General features: G+C 37.2%; 2 protein-coding genes across 2 annotated transcripts in view; one reads left to right on the top strand and one right to left on the bottom strand.

Moving 5' to 3' along the window:
• LOC136674158 (teneurin-1-like) overlaps window positions 1-12,941 on the top strand; it is a 362,280-nt gene extending 349,339 nt beyond the window's left edge. Inside the window, exons 28-32 of the mRNA XM_066650044.1 lie at window positions 800-1,093; window positions 2,545-2,932; window positions 4,865-6,085; window positions 8,094-8,236; window positions 11,352-12,941. Of these exons, the coding sequence (XP_066506141.1) occupies window positions 800-1,093; window positions 2,545-2,932; window positions 4,865-6,085; window positions 8,094-8,236; window positions 11,352-12,104 (2,799 nt within the window). The 3' untranslated portion in view covers window positions 12,105-12,941. The remainder of the gene's footprint in view (window positions 1-799; window positions 1,094-2,544; window positions 2,933-4,864; window positions 6,086-8,093; window positions 8,237-11,351) is intronic.
• A 5,565-nt stretch (window positions 12,942-18,506) lies between these two features.
• sh2d1ab (SH2 domain containing 1A duplicate b) lies at window positions 18,507-23,862 on the bottom strand. Its single transcript, XM_066649857.1, has 3 exons — window positions 23,691-23,862; window positions 22,736-22,799; window positions 18,507-19,463 (listed from the first exon to the last, which is right to left on the bottom strand). Exons 1-3 carry the CDS (start codon window positions 23,825-23,827, stop codon window positions 19,320-19,322), a joined length of 345 nt encoding a protein of 114 aa, XP_066505954.1. The 5' UTR covers window positions 23,828-23,862; the 3' UTR covers window positions 18,507-19,319.
• Between the last annotated feature and the right edge of the window lie 1,808 nt (window positions 23,863-25,670).

Genomic DNA, 25,670 nt, shown 5'->3' with positions numbered 1-25,670 from the left:
CATCTCTCATCTAGTCTGCCTTCTTCTAATCCACATGATTTTATTAATCGTAAATACCTAGAACAGCAATTAAATGTCCATCCAGTGCTCTAATATCAAGTGTCAAAAGTCATCAAGATTGTCACAGGCTCCTGATATTGATCATGTTTTCTTTGAAGGAAAAGGAAATAACAAAGGGCCAAATGTCAAATAGTTCCACTGTTAGATGGAAACAATGAGTAGCTGGCATTTAAAAAGTATGAGAGTGCACAGATAAAAACAGATTTTTTACTCACATTGTTTTTATGTCTTTATCCATCTCTGGATTGTTTTAGATGTTATCTATTCTATATTTATTAACATTGCCTAGTTTGATCTATGGACCCAGATTAGTTCTAATCTGCATAAATATAAAGTATGTGTACATAAGGATTTCAGTTTTTATTTACTCATAATTACTGTGCTAAGTTGTTTATGCTCAATGCCAGATATTGGTTGGGAAGAGTGTAGTGTTCCTAAGAGTAGACAGGCTTGAAAGATTTTGAGTGGTCCCCGACTATATTAAGTTGCTGAATGCCATTACATCCTAACAGTCTTTAAATGATATCTAAAATTTATTGTAGGGTTTCTGCAGTACAGTAGAGATATTACATCAGCAAAGGATGACTCCCCATTATTTCCAATCATTTCAGAATACATTATGAGTGTTAAAAAATGTTAGGCTGTGTAGTGTATATACAGTGATTAATGATTAATAAAAGTTGTCTGAATGTCTCTTCTGATTATACCCATTACCTTCTGTTGCTGTGTTCACCCTTAGGCTCATAACAGAAATCTGCTGTCCATAGACTTTGACCAGGCCACTCGAGTGGGCAAGATTTACGATGACCATCGTAAATTTACACTCAGGATTTTATATGATCAACTGGGCCGACCTATTTTGTGGTCTCCCAGTAGCAAATACAATGAAGTGAATGTTACCTACTCAGCTGCAGGCCTTGTTACCAACATCCAGCGTGGAAACTGGTCAGAAAGACTGGAGTATGACAATGGGAGAGTGGTGTCCAGAGCATGGGTCAATGGCAAGATATGGAGCTACTCATTTGTGGAGAAGGTACGTTTTTCTCTTCCTTGCATGGGCGGTATATTCATTAGGCACCACCAAAATAGAAAGGGAGGACATATTTTTTTACAATGTGCTTTTGTTATACACAACTTGAGGCATGTTAAAAATTTCCCCCTACTCTACTCCGTACATTGCTCACAACGTAGTGAAGTATATAGTGAACAAGGCACTGATTAATCACTGTACACTGTATAGATATTTGAAGCAGCCAGAGCGAGAGAGAGAAGCTAGCGATCTCAGTTAACTTCACAATACTCAAAAATGTATGAAGAAAAATATAGAATTTCACGAGTGATGATAAATCTGGTCTCTCTTCAAAACATTTGTGAAGGTGATTAAATTAAAATTTATTTGATTATTACCACAGTTGGTAATTCTATCACTGTGGAGACAAAAAGAAGACCTTTATAATAAACTACTGGATATAGCTATCCACAAATAATGTACAGTTTGTAGATAAAGAGGAAAATGAAGTTTTAAGCTTTATGTATCTGTTGGTTACTAGTAGTATTTCTACATGAGGTGACCACAAAAATAAAAGTCTTCAATGTTAGATGACAGTCTCAAGTTATTTTCCTGATTCATTTGTGCAATGTGCCAGTTATCTAGAAGGCTAGCTCTTAATTTACCCAAAGAACAAACCATCATCTGCAACCACTGACACCTGAGAGATTTGGAAGGAGCCACCACTGCTTCCTTGGTAGAGGTTGCAAATAAGAATTTTCTGTTAAACCACGAGTTTAACCGTGGAAATGAAAATGGAAAAAAAGTCTTGGGTATTTTACTATTTTATTTAATGGCAAATATATTACGTCTGTTTTCTCAATGACTCATACCCACTCTTTCAAAATGATTCTCTGATCATCAGTATCATATCCTATATTATGAGAAAATAATATTTTGGTTTTATTGAGACTGTTGAGTTGATCATGATAAAACCTCCTGTGTCATGAATCAAATGTTTGAATAAACTACCTGCAAAAAAAGAAAATAAAAATATATGCTTTTTAAATTGACTCAGACAGATAATAGCAACCTAAACTGGTAAACATTTCACAGAGTTCAACATTTAAATGCTTCCATTTTTATTGGTTTGGGTAGAAGTGTATCTCTAAAATCTTTTGAGATATAGATAGGCTTTGATTACTTTTGCAATATCAAATATAAGCACCACATTTAGTATAGTAACCTATATTTTAAAATACAATACATCTGTATGTTTGACTACTGTATTACAGTGAATGTAGATTGACAGTGATAGTTTTTCTATTGTTTGTTTTTTATGTATTTCAATATACAATATTTGATGAGATTTGATTTTACTAACATTTAATTAAGTTAAATTACACTTAATTATATTTTGCATACATCTTGATGATGTGAATGAAACGGAGGTCAGTATTTTCTACATATATTGTTATCCTCTTCTGCGTCTACAGTCGATCATGCTCCTGTTGCACAGTCAGCGCAGGTACATCTTTGAGTATGACCAGACTGACCGCCTTTTGGCAGTGACCATGCCGAGCATGGTTCGTCACAGCCTGCAATCTATGCTGTCAGTAGGCTACTATAGGAACATCTACAGCCCCCCAGACAGCAAGGCCTCCGTTATCCAGGACTTTGCTCGAGACGGGCGTCTGCTCCAGATGCTGTATCTTGGCACAGGCAGACGTGTCCTCTACAAGTACACCAAGCAAGCTCGTCTTTCAGAGATCATCTACGACACGACTCTGGTTACCTTCACCTATGATGACTCCTCAGGCATGATTAAAACCATCCACCTCATGCATGAAGGCTTTGTCTGCACCATCAGATACAGACAAACAGGTGGGCTCCCAATGTGATGTCTAACTTTTTAATAAATTGTTGATAGATAATTGACAAACTCCACTGGAGAGTTTTGTTTTTATCATATGATTGTTTGTTTGGACACAAATTATAATATAATGTGCATGTGTCTTCTGCATTTGACCCACCTGTGGCAGTGAACATACACACACAAGTGCACTAGGGGCTGTGAACAAACACCCAGAGTGGTGGGCAGCTATCCTGGGTGCCAGGGGAGCATTTGGGGGTTCAGTGCCTTGCTCAAGGGCACTTCAGCCAAGGATGTTCCTGTCGGTCCTGGAGACTGAACCGGCAACCTTCCGGTACCAAGCCCGGTCTCTAAACGTTAGGCCAAGGCTGCCCCTTTAAATTATTGAATTCTTTTCACACCTTCAGCTGCATGATGTATGAAAGGCTCAGTTTTAAAACGACTGGCAACTCCAGGTCATCATTTGTTATATAAGTAATGAAAACCACAAGCAAAGTTGAAAACAGTAAGCAGAAAGCACTGGCTGCATTTGTGTGGCATAGTGTTGCTGTCACAACAAAACTTTTATAACAGTTCTCTATCATTTGAAAATAAACTGATTTGAACCAAAAGATAAAAAAAAAAAATCTGTTTGATTTTTAGACCCAACAATAATGACATTCACTTCATAATCATCCATTGTCTCAAAGGAATTTTATATTGTGTAAATGTAATAAACTTGGCCCTAATTATCCTGCTTTTTTTAATACAATAACCATTTTCTGAGCTGCATTACTACATTGTGTAATCTGTGTGTGTAATATATATTCTGTTATTAACAGGACCTTGTTTACAACCTGCAATATTGTGGTTAATTTTATGTGCTCATTAAAACAAATGGTAGCAAAAAAGCCCTGTGTAATTACAATTTAAGAGCCCATATCTCCAATAACTCGAGCAGAAATATAAGGCTAATTTTTGCCGTCTTAGCGTACATAACCTGATTAACAGTGGGTTGTGATGAGTTCATTTTGCAAGCAGCAGTAGTTCCCTAAAGCCATGGTTCATGGTATCGATAAACATTCCCCAGAGTTCAGGAGTCAGTCTGTTGTCCTATAAAACAGCCCCTTGATACTTTCCCTTTGGTCAGGTGCTACTAATCTCTGTGCCCCAGAACCCCTGCCAACTGGTTTATCATTTTGTCCTCTGAACCAATTGGATTTAACCTTCCTTTTAACTGATCTCATTTCACTCAACAAAATGGGTCTTTTGAAAGTGGTGATAATGCTAATTGTTGGCTGAAATAAGCAGTAGGGCCAGGATAAAGGCAAACAATAAAGTCAGACCAGGGAGAAAGAACCAGTTATGCAGATGAACTGGGACTAGAAATGAACCTCTCAGTGTGTTTAGCTTTTATCCAGCATTCATGGTTTCACTTTGCTACTCCAAGCATTTCTTCCCATTTTGTGTTTTGGTTGGTTGGGCTCCAGCCAGCCATTTAATGCTAAAATAGCAACAGTACTCATTTGAGTCATGTCAGATTATTTTTTTTCCACAAGTTGTGGCACTTAATTGCAAAGGAGAACAGCTAAAAGCACTACTGTATTAACTGAGATCCTGATTTATGGTGCTTTTAAAGTTAATGTTCTGTATTTAAAAGCCGTGTTAGTTCCCCATCATAATTGTTGTTCTTCCATTTCGATGTAATTCTTGCTGATGAGTTGAAGACTGCAGCTTTGCCAAAATTAAAAGCCTTCCATTACCACAGAGTTGAAAGTCTTTTGTTAACGATGAATGTTTTAAGGTTACTTTACATAATAAGTGACTGGAAAGCAAGATTGAAACATCATTAGCATGTCGGTTTGATGTGCTTGAGTTCAGTTTTCAGCCAAAAAAAAAAAAAAAATCACAGAATATCACTAACAATTTATAAAGATTTAATCCAAGTGTTTTATCCTTTCTAGGTCCTCTTGTTGGCCGTCAGATCTTTCGCTTCAGTGAGGAGGGGCTGGTGAATGCTCGCTTTGACTACAGCTACAACAATTTTCGTGTGACCAGTATGCAAGCCATGATAAATGAGACTCCACTTCCCATTGATCTTTACCGCTATGTGGATGTATCTGGACGTGTTGAGCAGTTTGGCAAGTTTAGCGTTATCAACTATGATCTCAATCAGGTCATCACCACCCACGCCATGAAGCACACAAAGATCTTCAACGCCTATGGGCAGGTGATTGAGGTCCAGTATGAGATCCTCAAGTCCATTGCCTATTGGATGACTGTCCAGTACGACAACATGGGTCGCACTGTCATTTGTGATATCCGAGTGGGAGTAGAGGGAAACATAACACGCTACTCGTACGAATATGACGCTGACAGCCAGCTTCAGACGGTCTTAATGAACGACCGTCCTCAGTGGCGCTACAGTTATGACTTAAATGGCAACATTAATCTCCTCAGTCATGGCACCAGTGCCAGGCTGACCCCTCTTCGCTATGACCTCCGAGACCGCATAACCAGGCTGGGTGAAATCCAATACAAAATGGACGAGGATGGCTTCCTCCGCATGAGGGGTAATGACATGTTTGACTACAACTCAAATGGACTCCTTGTCAGGGTCTACAACAAAGTCACTGAGGAGAGCGTCCACTATCTTTACGATGGCCTGAGTAGGCGTGTGGCTAGCAGATCCAGCAGTGGACAGCACCTGCAGTTCTTCTACGCCGATCTTGCCAATCCAACCCGAGTCACACACATGTACAATCACAGCAGCTCAGAAATCACCTCCCTCTATTATGACCTGCAGGGCCACATCATAGCCATGGAGCTGAGCAGTGGAGAGGAATACTACGTGGCCTGTGATAACACAGCCACTCCACGGGCCATTTTCAGCAGCCGAGGGAAAATCATGAAAGAGATCCTATACACACCTTATGGTGACATATATCAAGACTCCAACCCCTCCTTCCAGCTGATCATTGGCTTCCATGGTGGTCTTTATGATCCTCTCACAAAGCTGATCCATTTTGGGCGGAGGGACTATGATGTAGTGGCTGGCCGGTGGACAACACCTGATTACAACTTGTGGAGTGAGCTCAGTGCCAACCCCAAGCCTTTTAATCTTTATGCATTTAAGAACAACTGCCCTGTGGGAAACACAGAGGAAGTTACTCAGTTCACTACAGGTAAAAATACAGTTTAAAAAATTATATCTTTTATGCTATTAAATTTTTTTCCTTTTTTTGCCCATTTGAACCATCCTTAAGTTAGAGATACACTTGATATGTGTTTGCATACACATTATGGCTGCCTTGCATTCGTCGTGTCTGTTTGGTGTGTTGGTTGTTCACATCTTCCCAAGATGCAATACATGCGTAAACGGTAGGTGCATGCAGGCTTACAAATATGTTCACAATTACCTGCAAGTGTAGTATATAGGCAAATATGTGAACAGTTACGTTCATGATGCAGAGGGTTGTCTATGCAACTGCATGGTTAAACAGCAAGTATATATCTATCCTTAGTTGAAGTTGAATGTGAGGTTAGATGTCCCTAGTCAAAGTTACCATTCCATCGTATATTCCATGGTGCAACAGCAAAGAGAGTCCCTCCAAGGTTCTTGTACCTTTTGTTAGCTGGTTTTATTTTTCTAATCCTGCAATAGTAAAATTAACAAATGGACCTGTTTTCCAATTTTAAATGATATAAAGAAAGGTACACAGACACCTGGGCCACACAGAGAAAGCAAAGTGAACGTGGCTTGAATCGCCAAGAGGTTGAATGGGAGAAATGTGTCATATTTTTTGTTGCAGGATTAAATACAGAAAACCAAATGACGAAAGGTAAGATATGCAATATGCCTGTAACTGTAAAAGTGTGAAACACACCTAATCTGTTTCACTAGCAGAAGCACCCAGTTGAGTTCAAGGAAAGTCTCAAAAGTTGCGAGGAGAACTCAATATCCAATGTGATCTCTAACCCAAACTGACAGACCACAGTAACTCAGCATAGCATTTATTTAGTAATTGTTTTCCACTGTGAAAGGGTATTTTTGTGTAATTGTTTATGTCTGATGCATTTTATGTTTCTATGCATGCACTAAATATTCTGCACTTCTTTGGGTGATTTATTAGTCGCATAATTTATTTTATTCATAATCGGAATCTTGATAAGTTACTACTGTTTAGAAAATAGCCAAACGTTTACATATTTTTTGTTTTGTTCCCACTGAATATTTGAAACTTACATTTTAGTAAAGCAAAAACATTTATTATGGTATAATAGCATGTTCTTTAAATTAATACATATTTAAAAATATATATTAATAAAGCATTTTAGTCATATCGCCAAGAATATATCATTATTACAAAATACCCTGAAATATCATGATATTATATTAGGGCCATATCACCCACCCTTAACTGGATCATGCAGTCTTTGTGGCTCCCCTCTGACAGTAATTTAAAATGGATATAGTATTCACTATAATTGTGTTGTGCATATACACAATGGAAATTGTTATTGAATTACTGATATTAATGAATAAATTGGAATTAATGAATAATACATTCTGATTAAACGTTATTTGTCCACTCAGCTTTTTGTATGCAGAAAATTCGTATTTGAGGGCTATTTGTGAGCAAACATACTATAGTAATGAATTGCAATTACATTTGTTAATCCTTTGACATCCTTGCTTACAGCAAATACCCACTTACACAGTGCATAATGATTTAGAACCTGAAAACATCTAAAGCTTCTCAGAGACTGTCAGTAGCATTGTAATACTTGAAGCTGACTCTTTAAAACCTTCTTGATCTCTTCTGGGTAATAAGTTTAAAATTAACACAAAGAATTTCACTATTGCAGCATTTGTATAAGACTTATCCAGAGCTTTCTTGTCTAAGCATCGACTGGTTTGAACACACTAGAGAAATCATAGCAGAGAGGAGAAAGAAGCGGTTGTTTTGACATTACTGCTCATGGGGAACAGTGTTTCACATCTTACAGAATTCTCCTTTAACTGTACATTGTGAAACTATTAACAAGGAGAGTGTTATGTATATCCTTGAAGGGGTTTGTCAATATCTCGGGGAAGCTAGAATTACTTTTATGGAAATCTGAAGCAGATACTTTGTTGGAGCAGCCAATTATTTGCATTTTTTTCTCCCCATCTGTGTTCTCTGTGACCAGATATCGGCAGCTGGCTCCAGCTGTTTGGATTCCAGCTGCATAACATCGTGCCTGGCTTTCCTAAGCCTGATGTGGTTGGCATGGAACAAACTTATGAAATGATGAAGACACAAACCAAAACCCAGGACTGGGACTCCAGTAAAGTAAGAGTTTTAAAATGCTTTCTGTGGATAAAGTATATATCCAAATGTTTATAGACACCAGCACATCAAAGTTTCATCTGAAGTCCAGGGTATCAATAGGGAGTTTGTTCCTGTAGTAACTGCCCAAACTCTTCTGGGATCACACTGTGTAAGCTATTGCAACACTGTTGTTATGGTTTGATGGATTTGATTGTATTCAGACTAAAGCAAAGTCACTTCAGAGATCTTCAGAACTCCACAGCTTATTGTTTGGGGCTTTATACCAGACTAGCTGATGCTTGGCAGTAGTCATTGCCGCAGCTGCTCCAGAGCATCATATTTTATTGGCCAGTGCTGGCATCAATGAGTACACCCTAAAGTAGTTAATTTCACATTTTAAAATAAGTTTCTACAAACTTTGGGACACAAATAAACATTTTGGTGAACTGTTCAGCTTGGTCAAAGAGAGGCACACACAGTTACATTGATATGAAGGTAACTTTGGCATTTCTCGGATTTCAACTCTAAATTGCATTCTAGTTTCACAGGAGGTACCACAATGAAGTGGCAGCCTTGGGTATAGAAATTTCTAAAACTCTGAAAGGCTGTAATCATCTCTCAAAATTCATAGGCAAAGCTTTAAATGGAAGAACAAACAGTCAATATTGTAAATCATGCTTTAAAGCCCCAAATGCTGAGACTGTAATTGCTTTGTTTATGAACAGTTCGTTCAGCACCTGTATTGTTTTGGCTCAGTCATGCAGAAAAAAGCCACAGTACTGTGCAAAAGTCAGAGACCTTCCTGTATTTATTTAACAGTCAAAACAGTAATTATGTTATTTATTTTTCCAGTGTCAGGAAAAACAATCATTCACAGACAGTTAGACAGAGGCCTTAGCAAATATATTACAAAAAAAAATGTTGGAATATGCAGCAAATATAAAAACAAAGAAACAAAAAGCGATTTGTTAATTCACTGGAAGCTTTATTTAATGAATACATGTATATTATGCTTGGGTTTTTTAAATATAAACAAATCCTGAATTTGATGCCTAATTTGGGACAAAAAAAGTCATGTACCACAATATTAAAGCATTACACTATAAACAGTTGAATATAAAAGTTATATATAAAAGAACATTCACCAAAACTAAGTCATTGCTCGTCACTTTGTGCCAAACTTCATGAGAGAATTGTCAAATAGTTAAAACAGAACATTTTTTCAATGCAGGATTGCATCAAATTATATGTCTCTTACCTTCTACTTATTATTATTAAATAAATCAGGAAATATGGAGAATTTTTTTTATGTATTTTTTTTCTTTTACAGTTTCATCTGTATTGTTTTGTTAGTTGATTTTATTTTGTGGCACTTTGGCTGACACTTATTGTCTTTTAAATGATTTGAAAAACAAGTCAGTGTAGGGCAGAGGTAACACGTGTTTTGGGCTTGAGATCATCTACATGTCACAGTGGTAATTATAGCCACAGGAGCTTAGAGGTGTTTCAGAAAAAAACTCTACAGTGTCCACCATTGCATAAAAAATACAACATGAGTCTATATTCTGCAAGGAGAAAACTACATATCAGTTCTAGGTGGAAGAGCAAATGTGTTCTCTAGGACCAGTGCACCAGTGTCTTCAGAGGAGTCCATGTTCATGAAAAATGAACTTTGTGTTTTTTGTGCTAGTGACAAAAGAAATCATCCAGACTCTTGTTTGCAAAAGGTGCAAAACCAACACCTTATAGAATGGGGGATGCATTAGTGACCACGGCATGGTTGACTTGCATAATGTGAGAGGTTTCCATTGATGTGGAGGCGAACATTTGTTTTTTGGACAGAGATATGCTGCCTTAAAGATGACGTCTTTCCCTCAGACTTCCTTTGAGTACCAGGCCTTGCTCATTATGTGCAATAACAACATGGCTTCATAGGCACAGAGCGTGTGTTTGACTGACCTGCCTGCAGTCGAGATCTGTCTCCTATGTGTATAATTATAAAGAGGCGGCAGTAAACACTGTTGAGCAGTATCTAAAGTCTAGTATTGATGTGCAAAAATTCGAAATGATTAACAGTTTAATTAAAGGGACCCGGTAGTAAACATGCCATTGAAAGGAAAAAAAAATATATTTTGGAGTGTGCTACAGTCATCAATTTCTAAATGTGTTTGTATTTACATGATACAATCAAGCAGTTTAGTGTTTAGTGAAAAATTTTGAAAATATTTATGATTTTATAAGTTTAATACACAGAATAAACACATCACAAATCAGTTTTTATTCATCTTTATAAAATATCGCTTTTTTATTTTTGTTTGTTTGTTTTGCTTATTGTGTCCACACTTTAATTTTATTTACTTTATTATGGCCTCCATTCTTTCTGGGAGACACACTTTTCCAGCTCTAAAAAGGTTGTTGTATTATCTGTCATATTAGGAGTGCATTATTTGCCTCCATGTCAGTAAATACGGGTAAATTATCTTATATGTAATTCCATAAATAAAATAAGTATGTATTACAATAGTATGTATATGTAAAAACTTGTATGTACAAATAATAAATGATAAATATAAAAAGTGTAAATATAATTTACCAACTAGTGTATGTCAAAACTAGGTTAGAGGCTAGACGTCCTCTAGTCCTTCATCTGGGATCCGTTTTAGATGAAAGAATCTCTAATGACCAGATACTTTTCTCAGCCCAACAGTGATACAGTGAGGTGTTACAAAAATCACTGTGATGTGACAGACATGCGACTATGCCAATATGAACACTAGCATGTGTGTGTGTGATTTTAACATAACCCAACCATGAGCTGGTTGCCCCTTTTGATGTGTGTTGGCTGACAAACTGCAACAACAGGTGGGTTACAATAAGTTATTGTTGATGTACAAACTGAACCTATAGTGTAAGTCTTTTTGATAAAATGGCTCACTAAGTCTGGCAGGGCTTTGCTTATTAAAAAGTTGTTGGGAAACAGCTCAGTAGTGATTTGATGTAACGTCCCATATCACAGCCATAGATAAAAATTCTGTACTGTGTAAGTGTTTGTTGTAATACTGGGGGATATGGGTATTGATTTTCCTATGATGATATCCTTGTCTCAGTACTGTGGCATCTTTTCATTCTTTCACAGGTGGTCCTGGGCATTCAGTGTGAGCTCCAGCGGCAACTCCGATCCTTCATCTCACTCGAGAGGCTCCCTATGATCCCACCCATTGGTCAACTTCAGCAGTGTTTTGACCAGACGCCAAGATTCTCCACACTGTCCTCTATCTTTGGCAAGGGCATCAAGTTTGCTGTCAAGAATGGAGTAGCCACTGCTGATGTCATTGGTGTGGCCAGTGAGGACAGCCGTCGAATGGCTGCCATTCTGCATGGTGCCGTGTACCTGGCAGGCCTCCATTTCACAGTGGACGGGAGAGATACTCACCACTTTGTCAAGCTTGGGCCGCTGGAGGAAGATCTGGCCATCATGAGCAGCAGTGGTGGGAGAATCCTGGAAAACGGCGTAAATGTGACAGTGTCGCAGATGACGTCTTCTTCTGGGGGCAGGACCCGACGCCTGGCCGACATCCAGCTCCAGCAGGGAGCGCTGTGTCTGAATGTTCGCTATGGCGCCTCGGCCGAGGAGGCCAGGGAGCATGTTCTGGAGCTGGCTAGGCAGAGGGCTGTGGAGCAAGCATGGGCTCGCGAGCAGGGGCGCCTGCTGGATGGAGAGGAGGGCAGCCGGCCATGGACGGAGTCCGAGAGGCAGCAGCTGCTCTCCAGTGGCAAAGTGGCTGGCTATGACGGCTACTTCGTCCTATCCGTGGAGCAGTACCTGGAGTTGGCCGACAGTTCAAGCAACATTCACTTCATGAGACAAAGTGAGATAGGCAGGAGGTAACGCTGGTCAAACCCATGCCCCTCTGCTGGCCCCTTCACCAAAGACTGCCTGTTTCTAGATCAATTTCTATGACAAAAAAAATAAAAAATACAAGATCAGAGGAGCAAGTCCCGTCTGCCTTTAATTGTGACAAAATGATGGTATTTTATTATCTATCGTTCCAGGTGGAGTTTCTAAATTGGCACAAGCATTTTTGTTTTTTTTAATTATTATTATTTATTTTTGCTTTCTCTCGTTTTTGCCGTGGTTTAGCTTTTCCTATGGAGGTGATAATTTTTTTCTCCTCCAAGGACATGATATTGTTTCAGAACTCAGACCTATGGAGACAAGACAAAACAATGACATAGAATTGGTATCGTATGATTTCTTGTGCCGATGTAAAAGAAGAGCCGTTTTCTTTTTCACACATTGGTTGTTCGCACTACATACATAGTACACCTCAACGTAATATAGTTTACATTTTGTGCAAGAGAGGCCTTGTCAATTAATCACGAGAAGAAAGAAAAAGCTGTGCGTGTTCTTAAGAACATGGAACCTGAGAAAGCCCTACTGAAAGCTGAACTCAAAATATGTTATGTTTAAAAAAAAAATACAATAAAATTTACAACAAAAAAAAAAAATCAAGACAACAAAACTGCTGTCATGGAACTGATACTGTATATATGCACTGAAAACAATGTATATAGCAAGTGCTTTAAAAAAGAAGAAGTGCTAAAGATTTTAAATATGTCGTCATCCATAATGAAGTGTTAATATCATTAATGACTAGATGCAGATACACTTTGTTTTTTCAAGAGATTATACCTGCTATGAAACTATCTGCCCTCAATCTCTGAGTATAAGGAGCTCATTAAAGGTATTATATGTACCTGTACTGCATCATTATTTTATTTTATTTTTTAAATGTTATTTTTCTCTAGAGGCACGGACTGTTGCTGCCAGCAGCGAAGAGTGACGCACATCGCAGCTGAGGACGAGGTCAGGGTTGCACAACAATGGGGTATTTTTACATCAGGAGCATTTACAGCTGCAAAGATGATGGTGACAAAATACAATGCTTTTGGGAAGCACCTTGCCAGAGGGTTTACCAGTGATCTGATGTTGCACTTAGCACATCAATGCCTCTGGGAAACTCCACCCAGGCGTTAGCAACAGTCTAGACGGAAAGTGAAAGTCACTTGAAGGTCACCTAGTGTTCCAGTGTTTAAAAAAAAGGGGGGAAACACTAAACCCCTGTAGCAGATAAAATGAATCACTGCTTGAGCATATGAATGACACAAAGATGTGGGGAAGACAACAGCCCACCTGCAACATGCAGATGTCAAGAACGAGAGGCAAGTTGAGTTCTTTCATGTGGTCCTGAAATATCCTCAATCATTGACGCTGAGCTTCTTTGCTTGACTGACTGCGTTTCTACACATCTCACAATTCTACATCTGACTCCGTGAGCTTTAGTAACAGTCACAGAAACTACAGCTCATTAGAAGCCTCTGTGCTAATTGAACCCTAATCTGTTGATATAATTAGAGCCAGGGGAAAAAAGTGTCTTCTGAAGTGTTGACGAGGAGCATTACATTGGCCTGACTTGAGTGTGGTGTGAGGCTGTGCAGTCAATTGAAATCACTCGTTACTTCGGCCAAAGAAGTCAAGTTTTACAGTGGTAACAGGTCAGATTTCTGGTGTTCAGTTTTTATTTGTGTTGAATCCAAGAGGCTAATGTAGATAAACACCAATCGTTTCTGCCCAGCAATTAGCATATTAAATGTCATATTTATCATATTTTATCATATTTTCACTTAAACAATCAACAACATATTCAATTTGACCAGGAGTATTAAAAAAATTGCATATGACCATATTTGGATATTTTCTGCTACAGAAATTTCTTATAAATTGATAACAAACAAAAACACTGTCACACAACTCCACTGTTCTGGGGTTGTAGGTTCAAACCTCACCCTCGAGTCTATGTCTGTGATTTTGGGGAGTGTGTTCTCTCCGTGTATGTGTGGGTTTACTCCCACAGGCTGAAAACACAGTAGGTGGAGTGGCTATTTAAATGTGTCCAAAGCACATCAAAAATGAATGAATGAAACAAATAAATGAAAAATTCATAAAAATAAGAAATAAGAAGCAATGCTTTTACATGGAAAAAACAATTTTTATAAAATTCTGAGGACGTTTCCTCACCCATTACTAGCTATTCAGTCTCTTCTATAAAACTTTTGGTTGTTTATGTCTGTAAATAAGCAAAAAAACAAAGCATCTCTGTCCAGCATGCTAGGCTTTCTCTCTCTCACTCTGCTCACGGCACAGAAAAGGCATCTGGGTTTTTTTTTACACAACAAATATATTGAAAAGCATGAACAGAGATAATGATTTTGCTCTATTACCGCTTTATAGATGGGTCGTATTGACTTATTTTTGTTTCAGAGGCAGCAGGGTTTTGCTAAGGGCAGCACGGTGCCACACAACGTGTAGTTTTGCTGTCTCACAGCTCCAGGAATCTGCTGGAGGTTGTGGGTTCAAGTCCTGCTCTGGGTGACTGTGAGGAGTTTGGTAGACACATGTATCACCTCTTGATGTGGAATTGAAAATTTGAATAAGAAACTAATATAATCTTCAGCAGAACTGATTATATGATGAACACAGTCACACAGAGAACCTTGAGGCTCCACACAGTCCACTGGATCATCCGACATTATTGAGGCAAAGTCTTGGTTTCATTCAAATTTTCATTCTCTTGAATTCTTTGTGACACCTTTGTGGACTGTGTAATAAATACAGAATTCTAATTTTATAAAAAAAAAACTTAATTAGAATCCACTAGATTTGCACTTCCTGAAGGTAATATATAGTGCTTGAAAACAGATGAAATCTGTCATGTGTGGGTGTGTGTTTGTGTGCATGTGTTATTTTGTGTCAGAGAGCATGTATAATTTGGGTGGTGGATCAGTCGCAGCGCTGCAGTGACACTGATGGTGATGTGTAAGTGTGTTGTGCTGGTACGCATGGTTCAGACACAGTGCACCTGGAGTTATTAAACCTTGTGTCTATTCACTGTCCTCTCTGTTAGACACTCCTACCTCGTTGGTCCACCTTGTAGATGTAAAGTCAGAGGCAGTAGCTCATCTATTGCTGCACAGTTTTTGTCAGTCATCCTCTAGTCCTTCATCAGTGGACGCTGTTGGCTGGATGTTTTTGGTTGGTGGACAATTTGAAGTCCAGCAGTGACACTAAGGGTTTTAAAAACACTAGCAGCACTGCTGTGTCTGAGGCGTAAGGGTGGGGAGGTGAGTGTGTGTCAGTGAGAGAGAAGAGGGGCTATATGCCAGTGCGAATGTTAGTGTCACATCATCGACGGCAGTTAAGATTTGAATCTCTATTATTGCGCAATGTATTTCTATGGGGTATTTTTATTTTAAAGGAAATTAAGTTTCCTTTAAAAGACAGTTTGGGCTGGTTTCGTCACAGAAAATTAGAGAATAATAATCATTTAGAGAAAATAATGTCTCCTGAGCTGTACATGGAAAAAAAAAACATAGCAGCTTTGCTTCTGATGTCATGAGTGACCTTTAAACATTCACTGTCCAGTTTTTTTAATTATTCAACTATTTTTTCCCACCTCTATGTATTTCTTTCAGCCTTTAATTGTACCAAAACAAAAACTGTGTAATCTATACATGTAGTCAGTACACCTGTCATTAACACTGAGATGAAAATTCATCATCAGTAAACATGCAAACAGCCACCTGACAGGTCTCAGATATGAATAACAAGTAGTCTGGATTATTTATATACTGAGGTAATTTTGGTGAATTAACATAATTACATAACCACATGCATTTGGTAACCAAGTGCATCACTGTAAACTTGCTCATTCTTTGGGATATGGAGTTTCCATATTGGAAGCACATTTCCAAACAAAAAGTTGGGACACTGTGAACAATGTAAATAAAAACAATGCAAATAATTTAAATCTTATATTTCATTAAGAACAGTACACAGACAACATTTCAAATTTTGAAACTGAGAAATTGCATTGTTTTATAAATAAAAAAAGCCTAATTTCATGCCTACAACATGTTAACAATTATGGTACAGGGCAAAGAAAGCCAAAAATGAGTGTCACTGAGGATCTCAGGAGAGCGGTTCAACACTTTGAGAAAGTGATTCCTCAGCATAAAATGGCAAGATACCTGGGTATTTCTTCATCTATTGTACATAATATCAATTAATGATTAAGAAGCTTCTGAGAAATCTCTAAACGCATGTGGCAGGGCCCAAAACCAATAATCTTTGAGCCATTACGTGACACCGAATTAAACAAATACATGTTTCTGTAGAGGAAATAACTTCATGGACTCAGAAACACTCACCACACCATTGTGAACCCAGCTTGCTACTGCATTCATTAATGCAAGTTACAATTTTGAAATGAAAAGAAGAAGTCCCATATTACTAGAGAGTTGACAAACTGGTTCAAACCCATTGAAAATATTTGGTGCATTAAAAATCCAATTCTGGAAGACCCAAACTTTCCACAGTGGAAATCCTATATAAAGCAAGAATAGGAAAATATTTCACTTTTAAAAACTAGAGCAAAATGTCCCAAATGTTTACAGTGTTTGTAAAAGAAGAGGTGACGCAACACTGTGATAAATATGTTCCTGTCCCAAATGCTTTGTAGTGTATTGCTGGCACAAATTAAAAAGAAGCATTTTAAATATTATTTTTTATAAAATATTAATAAATATATTTTAACAACAATAAAAATATTCAGTTTCAACATGTGGGCGGCACGGTGGCACAGCAGTTTGTATCGCAGTCACACAGTGCCAGGGAACTGGAGGTTGTGGGATCAAGTCCCGCTTCGGGTGTGAGGAGTTGGTGTGTTCTCCCCGTGTCCGAGTGGGTTTCCTCCGGGTGCTCCGGTTTCCTCCCACAGTCCAAAAACACACGTTGATATGGTGATGGGTGACTCAAAAGCATCTGTAGGTGTGAGTGTGTGAATGTGTGAGTGTGTGTGTGTGTGTGTGTCACCCTGTGAAGGACTAGCGCCCCCTCCAGGGTGTGTTGCCGCCTTGTGCCCAATAATTCCGGGTAGGCTCCGGACCCACATCGACCCTGAACTGGATAAGCAGTTACAGATAATGAATGAGTTTCAACATGTAACATTTTGTCTTTGTATTGTTTCCCAATAAATATGTAGTTTAAATGATTTGCACCTCATTGCATTTGGTTTTTATTTACATTTCGCACAGCGTCCTAACTTTTCTGAAAACGGGGTTTGTAGGATCACCAGATGATTTAAGATTGTATAGGTTCCTGCTTGATTTTGCAGAATCATCTCATGTGTGCTTACAGAGGATATTTACGCTCTGCAGGTCACTTTTTAATTTTACTTTAATTTGTTTAATGACCAGAAATGAAAAGTTCAAATTCATTTCCAGGATTTAATTCATCTATAACCCTCTCAAATGTGCCAGGGCAGTTGAAACTAAATTCTGGGAAGGATTTTCCCTTTCTGGACCTAAGGTTGCCACACCTATTATGACATTGGACCTATCGGCATATTGTAAGGTTGCCTGTGTGTGGTGCTACTCGAGTCATCTACCTTACTTAGTGGGTTGCTAACTTCAGTTCTGCAGAGAATCACATCTCACAGTTTGGACATTGCTAAACCCATGATTTATTACTTGTTGGTGTTGGATTTCCAACACAAAACTACAGACACATTGACCACATTGTTAGGATGAGCGTATACTTGAGTTTACGCTGAATCATCTCTGCAGTGTCCAAATGTCTTGTTTCATGATGAGTAGATCTGTGTTGTTTCACTTTCAACTTTTGTTTCCTTGCCCTTCAGCGTATTACTTTAACAGAGTCAGTGGTCTGCTGTGGTTGTAAAAAGGGTACATATGCACATCGCCACATACCCCTCTTTTTTCATGCTCTATAGACATGGTTCAATGTTCTATGTAACCGTGCGCTCTCCTCGCCTACCTCTAAAGCCAGTGAAGTTTCAATGTAAATGTCGGAAGCCATAAATATCCATGAGGCTATGAAAATCACCATAAATGGACCTTTTCTGATTCCATGTGATAAGGCTGATTTTGCTCCCGAGCATCAACATCTGTGGAATATTGAGAGTGCTGTTGCTAGGAGACGAGGTGCTCTTCCTGTGGCGGTTGTCTGGGCGCTGTGCAGATTTGAGGCGATATCGTATGCCTGCATTGAAATCATTCGGCTGCTCACTCTTGTTCTCAGCCCAAAGCGAACCTTTTCCTTGATGTTTTTGTTTTGTTTTTTTTTTTTTTTTTTTTTTTTCATCTTCAAACAAAAGCTATGTACAGTGTGGTTTTGTTGTGGACGTTTTCGACACCAGAGTTTTTCAACATGATTTTCTTTAATATTTAAGAGATTCTTTCACACTGAGTCAGTTAGAAGGAAAGACTCACATCAAGGAAGGTCAAATGAATAACATTCAGTGTATATTTGCAAAGATTTTTTTTTTCTAGGCATCAAAAATATAGCTGTTTTCTTCATGATGTTTTCCTTGGGACTCAGCAGAAGTCCAGAAGCAGCATCCTCAAATACAACTTCATATTTTAATTCACATTTTAGGTGCATTGTGAAAAAACATATCATTTTATCTCATCAGGCATGAACACAACAAATGATGTCTGCTAGGCTCATACACCAGCTGATTTTCATTTCAGTTCAGTTTAAAAATATGTTTATATTTTTGTATATTTTTGTTGATTTTCAAAGTGGAACCAACATATTTTAATGCAATATTGAGCATTCTAATTGGCTTAAATGCATATTAAAATATGTTTCTTGTAGTGGATACTTCTTATTTTCATATAGAAAATCATCAAGATGTGTCATTTGATCAGGAATGTCCATATTTATATTTGGACTGTATTTCTATTTTTTGCAGCACAAATTAAACAAACTACAAAACACACAAGAGTGACCATGCAATCAATGTACAACGTACAATTAAACGCAACAGACTCTATGAGGAGGTGCCAAGTGAGACCTTTTTTGTACAAAGCATTTTGTGATTATTCTAAAGCTGGAAAATAAAAGCTGCATGGCAGATACACAAACGTAAACCTAGTAAATGTTACGTCAAATATATACAGATCCAAAGAGTTGTATTTTTGTATATTTTGAAAAGTCATCCCTGTGCTTTGGGGACATGGTCTAGGACATGTTTGGGGCAGTTTTTTGACTGTGGATGGTCACTGGGTGAAGCAGTGGAACAGCAATGCCCTGGTTTGGCTTTTCAAATGCACTTATCAAATTCTTGACTTTCCGGAACAGGCGTTTCTGCTGACCAGGGGCTGTCTGCAAAAAGACAACAAAAATCATAGACTAAAAAATAATGAATCATTTATAACAAAATAACATATATAACACTATAAGTCTTATAAATATATATATATATATATATATAGGGTCACTACCACTGATTTCCAGTTCTTGTACAAATTTAATCTGATATGTGCACTGCAAGCTGCATCTTAAATTATGACCACCACAGCTTTCTGTAGGCACACCCCGTGGAAACTGTGGTTTTCTCATTCAAAGTCTCGCCGCTCGTAGAGGGGCTGAACTCTGTGACAGTTTTGTTTATTTGGTTTTGTTCTCCCTAGATATGCAGAAATGTGGCTTCACGAGAGTCAAATTAAACCTGATTGTGCTTAAAATTAATAAAGATTCTGATATATTATTTACCTAATACAAACAGCAAAGGAAATTAAATGTACTGCTTCCAAATTATAAAAATAATAAATAGTCTAACTCCATACTACAACTGCTACATGTTTCTGCTGTATTTTCTACTGGTATATACCTACAACTACTGCTACTAGTACTACAATTTATATAAATATTGTTTTATTAATATTAATACAGTAAAAAGCATTTAAAAAACAATAAATAAAGTCACAATTATTAAATGGTGATGGAAAGAACCAGCATTATTTTAGGATTTTGTAAAATTCTTAAAGAATGCAAGTTAACAATAGTTTACTATCATTACTACTATGTTTATTTTATCATTACTTAATGATTAATTGTGGCATTACCTAATTATTTATTAATTCCTGTCTTGAGTACCGTTAATTAATGTATGCATATTTAGCCTTATAAATGGTTAATGTCAACTCATTATTATTATTATTATTATTATTATTATTATTATTATTATTATTATTGGTAAATATAAAAGTACTAAATATTTATTACTTTTAACTATAAGATGACTGGTTACATATATTGTTCTGCCAATATACAGAATGAAATATTTATGTATGTCCGTAAGTGCTTAGAGTAATCTCATTATCTGAAATATGGAAGTGGAACAGATTTCCTTTCTATTACTAATCTATTTTTTGTGGTCTTTGCTGCTGTTTGTTTGTTTGTTTGTTTTTCACGAAATAAATCTCACAATTTTCAGTTGTGTAATATAATGACACATATAATGTAAACCCTTTAAATAATATTCAAAATCATTAATTCCTTCTATGAGGTTCAGTGTGACCTCCACTGTTCTGTTTATTAATTAACACCATATTTTCGGAGAGGAGTTCTTCAAGATATTTACACGCGTTTGTATTTCTACAAGTGTGCAAGCAACTGTTAAAACTATGTTGTTGATATATTGCAGATTAAATATGCATGTGATTTCTTTGTGCATGATTAGCAGATTTCATATATATATAAACCATCAAGATACCATGATAACATAATAAAACCACAAAAGCTCAGAGTCCTTCATTGCCACTTAACACAGTCTGCTACTGCAGAAAGAAAAATGTGACCTGAAACATATGTAAGGAGACAGCTATTTATAGAAATTCTATGCACTCATATGTATAGACATATACATTCTGTGCAGAAACACAGAAGAGATCTCTGGGCCTGAACTTATCTCAGATGCTCCAAAAGACAATGGAAATATGTGATGTGGTGTGATGATGCCACATTTTTCTTGTTTTCAATAAAATAAAAAATGGATGTCGAGTTCTCTGTGCCAAAGACAAAATGGATCACCACGACTGTTATCAGCGAAAGGTGCACATGCCAATAACTCTCATGGTGTATGGTGGGTCCAACAGTCCCCATAGCATGGATGACTTGCATATCATCGCTGTCCAATTAAAAACATGTATCTCCATTTTTGTTGGTTTTTAATTTACTACATAATTTGAACAGAGCAGCTGTCCATCATATAATGTGAAATTTACACGATGAATGGACCAATAGATATGCATCAAATTTACTTGGTATAAGATCTTTTTACATTCATTTTCATTGAAAGTTAAAAAGGTTTTTTTCATCTCTTGTAAAGTAACTATTTCGGGAGATACATTTTAAATTGGACAGTGATATAGATAGATAGATAGATTGACACGTGTTGCGTGGGCTTGAATAGCCTGCCTGCTGACCAGACGAGTCTCGTGTGTGGCATCATGAAGCAGAATATCAGGCTGTGGTGACCTTGACATGTTAGGAAGCTGAAGTTTCTTATGTACTAAGCACAAGCAAAAATCCCACTAGCAAAACTTCAGAAATTAGTATCTTCAGTTCCCAAATGATTAAAAAGTATACTTTAAAGAAAAGGTGATGAAACGCGGCAGTAAACATGCCTCTGTCCCAGTTTCATTGGAGGTGTTAGAGACAATCAGGTTGGTTGTTGAAAGCTTTGATGATCTTTTTTTAAATATATTTTGTACTTTTGTCAGTTAAATAACAGTTAATAATGAACAAATCATGCAATTTTGGTTTTTTCCTTTCAAAATATATCCCAAATTTTCTGGAAATATGGATGGTACAATTTCAGCCAAAATCTGATATAAAACCAAATATGATAAAGTTAAGTAAAGTTTCCTTTCTGAAAGTCGGGTAAATTGAAATTTTGTGGTGGAATTGGTTTCTTATTTTCCTAAACTCAATCTTTAAATATAGAATTTCTTGTACAATCTTTCTTGTTTGGTGTTGTCATGCAAGTGATAATAAAAATGTAAAGCTTTACACTATTATAAATCATATTGACTCAGTCATCTTGTCACTTGTTGCCTGTTGGTACAGCTTCCATGTGATTTTATGGTGCAAATGATCAAGGATACCTTGTTAGATTATCAGCTTATTTCACATGCATCTGTACTCCTTTTTGTTTGTTTGTTTGTTTGTTTGTTTGTTTGTTTGTTTACCTGGTTTGTGCAATTTTTGCACTCCAGGGGAAAAAAGAAAAACTATATCGTGGCAACTGTAAGCAAGAAGGCAATGTTTGGAATAAGCTTTACACAAAGGAAGTTGTTTGTTTTTGTGGTTTTGCTTGCAGGATGTTTTGTCTATTTTTCCTCTATTCAGATCAGAGCTCTACTCTTGACTTTTAGGAGAAATGTCTTTTACTCATGCTAACTGTGGACCTGGCCAGTGAGGAAATATTTTACTGTTTGCAGGGAAGGACTTTAGCTGGACGCACTGATGCGGAGTGTGTGTATCAGGCTAACTCAGCGAGCCGTGTATCTGTAAAGTAATTCGGCTTTGCTGACGGGTCACTGCATGATAGACATGCGATTTCACCAGAAAGCTTTAGACCACAGTCTCACCTCTGCTGACCAAGAGCCTCCACTGTTCTGCTGCAGCCGGTAAGTGAAGACGAGATCGTTGCACCTGTCGATTCAATGTCACAAGAGCAGACCACACTTAAGTCAAAGCAGCAGGGTGATTGCGAAGTATTGCACGTGTGAACTTAGAAGGATTAACCCTTTATACACAAAGATTAAAATTTGACATCCATTTGTATTAAAATTAATAATAAAAACAAACTTAGGGTTGTTGATTGTATGTCAAAAACCAAATGAATAATTAGAAAAGCAATTGGTGAATAATCAGTTTTCAATTCATAGTGGTACCCCCCTAAATATTAATTACTAATTATTATAGTTTAAAGAGTGGAACCCTAAAAGCAATTTAAGCCACCGACAACTTACACCAATGTAGTTTCATTAGATACAGGATTGACATATTTCAGATTAACAACTCTCAAACATTAACACGTTTTTTAAATAAGTATTTCAAATAATTACTCAAATGTTAATTAATAGTTATTACATAATTTGCTAAGGATTAACCACTGACTATTATTGCTGGAGATGAAGAGATTGAATTCTAAAGGCCGGTCATGGTTTAACTGTATTCTTGTAATATTTCAGCGTATAATATCCATTCAAATGGCTATGTAGATCAAGACTAGGCATAATTAGTGTTGGAAACTCGTAGATTAGTCATTTTGAAGAAGGTACACATGATTTACATAGTCATTACAGAATAATTTATATGGTTACTAAATAATAAATCTTAAGATTAATAACTGAATAATATGCCTACATTTTAAGCAGATTTAAGGAGCAATTATGTCGGTCAATTACTCACTTATGTAGCTACACATCATGCAGAGTAGTTGCATAGTAATCACTGAATAATGAATAAGTTACTAACTAATAAGTCTTAAGATTGATAGTTGAACAATGCAGGATAAAATGGAATGGCAAAAAATCTTACAGCACACATAGGCAGTATGCGCCAGCCACGCTCTCACTATCACGGATTAAGTAGCTGCCGTCTTTGCCGGCCTCCCATAGCCTCCTCTCGCAGGTCTCGCGGCTGATAGCCCCGTGATAAACAGGCAGTGCTTCCATTTCTCTCTCTATCTCTTTCTCTCTCTCTCTCACACACACACACGTCTCCACCACACTGTGAGCTATTTGTTCCTTGAACAGGAAATGATGAAAGAAGCAGGAAATCGCTTCAAACACACAAAAAAGTGAGAAAGATTCATTTTCCGCAAGAATGGTTGGTATGGGTGGAAAATGTCAGTTGAACTCTTTGTGAGTGTAAGATTTGAGATAAGCCGCGTCGGGTTTTGCATCGTCACTCTGCAAAGAATGCACCCTTGCAACCTAGTCGGGATTTGCTGCAGAGGCTGTTTTACTGATGCGGAGCAGGATCCGGCTGTGAACATCATACTGTATGAACAGTGTATTGTCAGTATGGTCAACTGATAGAATATACTGACATAGTCCATTTCAATTTTAAGTTATTTTCCTACTATATCAGAGTGTCACACAAAGTGTACCTTAGCAGCAAGAAAGTTGTGGAAAAGTCTGATTTACTGATTTTGAGAAAGAGCTGTCTGTGCAAATATAAAATTGATGTATGATTTTTGACTGATATACAACCTTATTGCTATAGAATACATATGATTACATTTTACAAAAAAACAGAAATGTCAGCTTTAATAAAGTGATCAATGTATTATATATAATAAATATAATAATAACGCAATTTCCTGGAATAACGCAATATCCTGGAGTAGTGCTATAGAATGAATTTAAATATATTTCACAACTGTATGAGTATCAGACTTAGTGTAGCATATCATTAATGACATTAATGAAATTCTTATATCCAAGACCATGCAAGACCTTTGACCTTACGATCAGATTCACCTGATCCAGAGCAGTCCATTCTGTTGGTAGTGCTTTGCTAATGAGATTATCCTTGCTTTTCACATGACATCATCTTGTAATGTAACCACCATTTTTATTTTTTAACAACAAAAATGATGACAGACTGAGATAATATGAAAAGGAAAAGTGATTACAAATCCTTCTTCTCATTCAGCGGTGCCCACCCACTTCCCTCCCACCATGGCAGCCATTCCAAAGGGCTACCTCGTCAGAAGAGGTGCTATAGATCAAATGAAGAAATTAAAGTGGAAAAGGATGTGATACAGGATTTCAAAGCAATGCAGTAAAACATTCTTGCAGCATTTTTCCCAAGCATTTAATGTATTACATTTAGCACCATGAATATGGACAGTTGAAAGGTCCAGGCTTGTGGTGTGTACACAGGAAAGGATCAATTGTTTCCAACTCAAGAAATGTGGAAATTGCATGCCTAGTAGCACATGGCTAGTAGTTTTTTTTTTTGCCTGAGTGGAGGCAACCATCCCAAGTAGCCATCATTTTGAGAACTTGATCATTACAAGTAAATACCCAATTTAGGATATATCCATTTTTTTTGGTCTAAATTTTGAATTCACATTTCAATGTTAACTTAAGAAATATAAGAACCCAGACCCGTTTATCCGCCCCCAAGTTTGCAAACTAAGCCCTAAGCTAAACTAAGTCTGTCACCATATCACTAATCATCACACATTTTCACACAGGAACTCTTTTATTCATATGAAACACAAGTCTGAGACAGTGTCATGGTAAATCAATGTCCTTCTAGAATCTGATCCACTCTTTGAGAGCATGGTCAGCATGATCAGCCTACTTGACTTGTAAAAACTGTGAAAATTATAAGACAAAATAATATAGGGTTTGTGCTCACAGACCCATAAACCAGAAGGAAGCAAAATTATAATAATTTGAGTGAAATAACACAATTACTAAAGGTTGTATATGGTATGTTTATGAATATCTGACATTTTCAGTCACAGGAATGGAAATGGGAATGCTTTGGAAGCTAAAGTAC

Source organism: Hoplias malabaricus, chromosome 17 (assembly GCF_029633855.1).
Source record: "Hoplias malabaricus isolate fHopMal1 chromosome 17, fHopMal1.hap1, whole genome shotgun sequence".
NCBI classification, from domain to species: domain Eukaryota; kingdom Metazoa; phylum Chordata; class Actinopteri; order Characiformes; family Erythrinidae; genus Hoplias; species Hoplias malabaricus.
This window is presented reverse-complemented; position numbering and strand designations above follow the sequence as displayed.

What these genes read in the sequence shown, in the direction of transcription:
- sh2d1ab (XM_066649857.1), bottom strand. Translation starts at nt 23,827, where the DNA reads ATGGAAGCACTGCCTGTTTATCACGGGGCTATCAGCCGCGAGACCTGC. An exon ending in GCATACTGCCTATGTGTGCT is followed by an intron (nt 22,800 to 23,690) that starts GTAAGATTTTTT and finishes TTGAATCGACAG; the next exon opens with GTGCAACGATCTCGTCTTCA. An exon ending in GAGGCTCTTGGTCAGCAGAG is followed by an intron (nt 19,464 to 22,735) that starts GTGAGACTGTGG and finishes GTCTTTTTGCAG; the next exon opens with ACAGCCCCTGGTCAGCAGAA.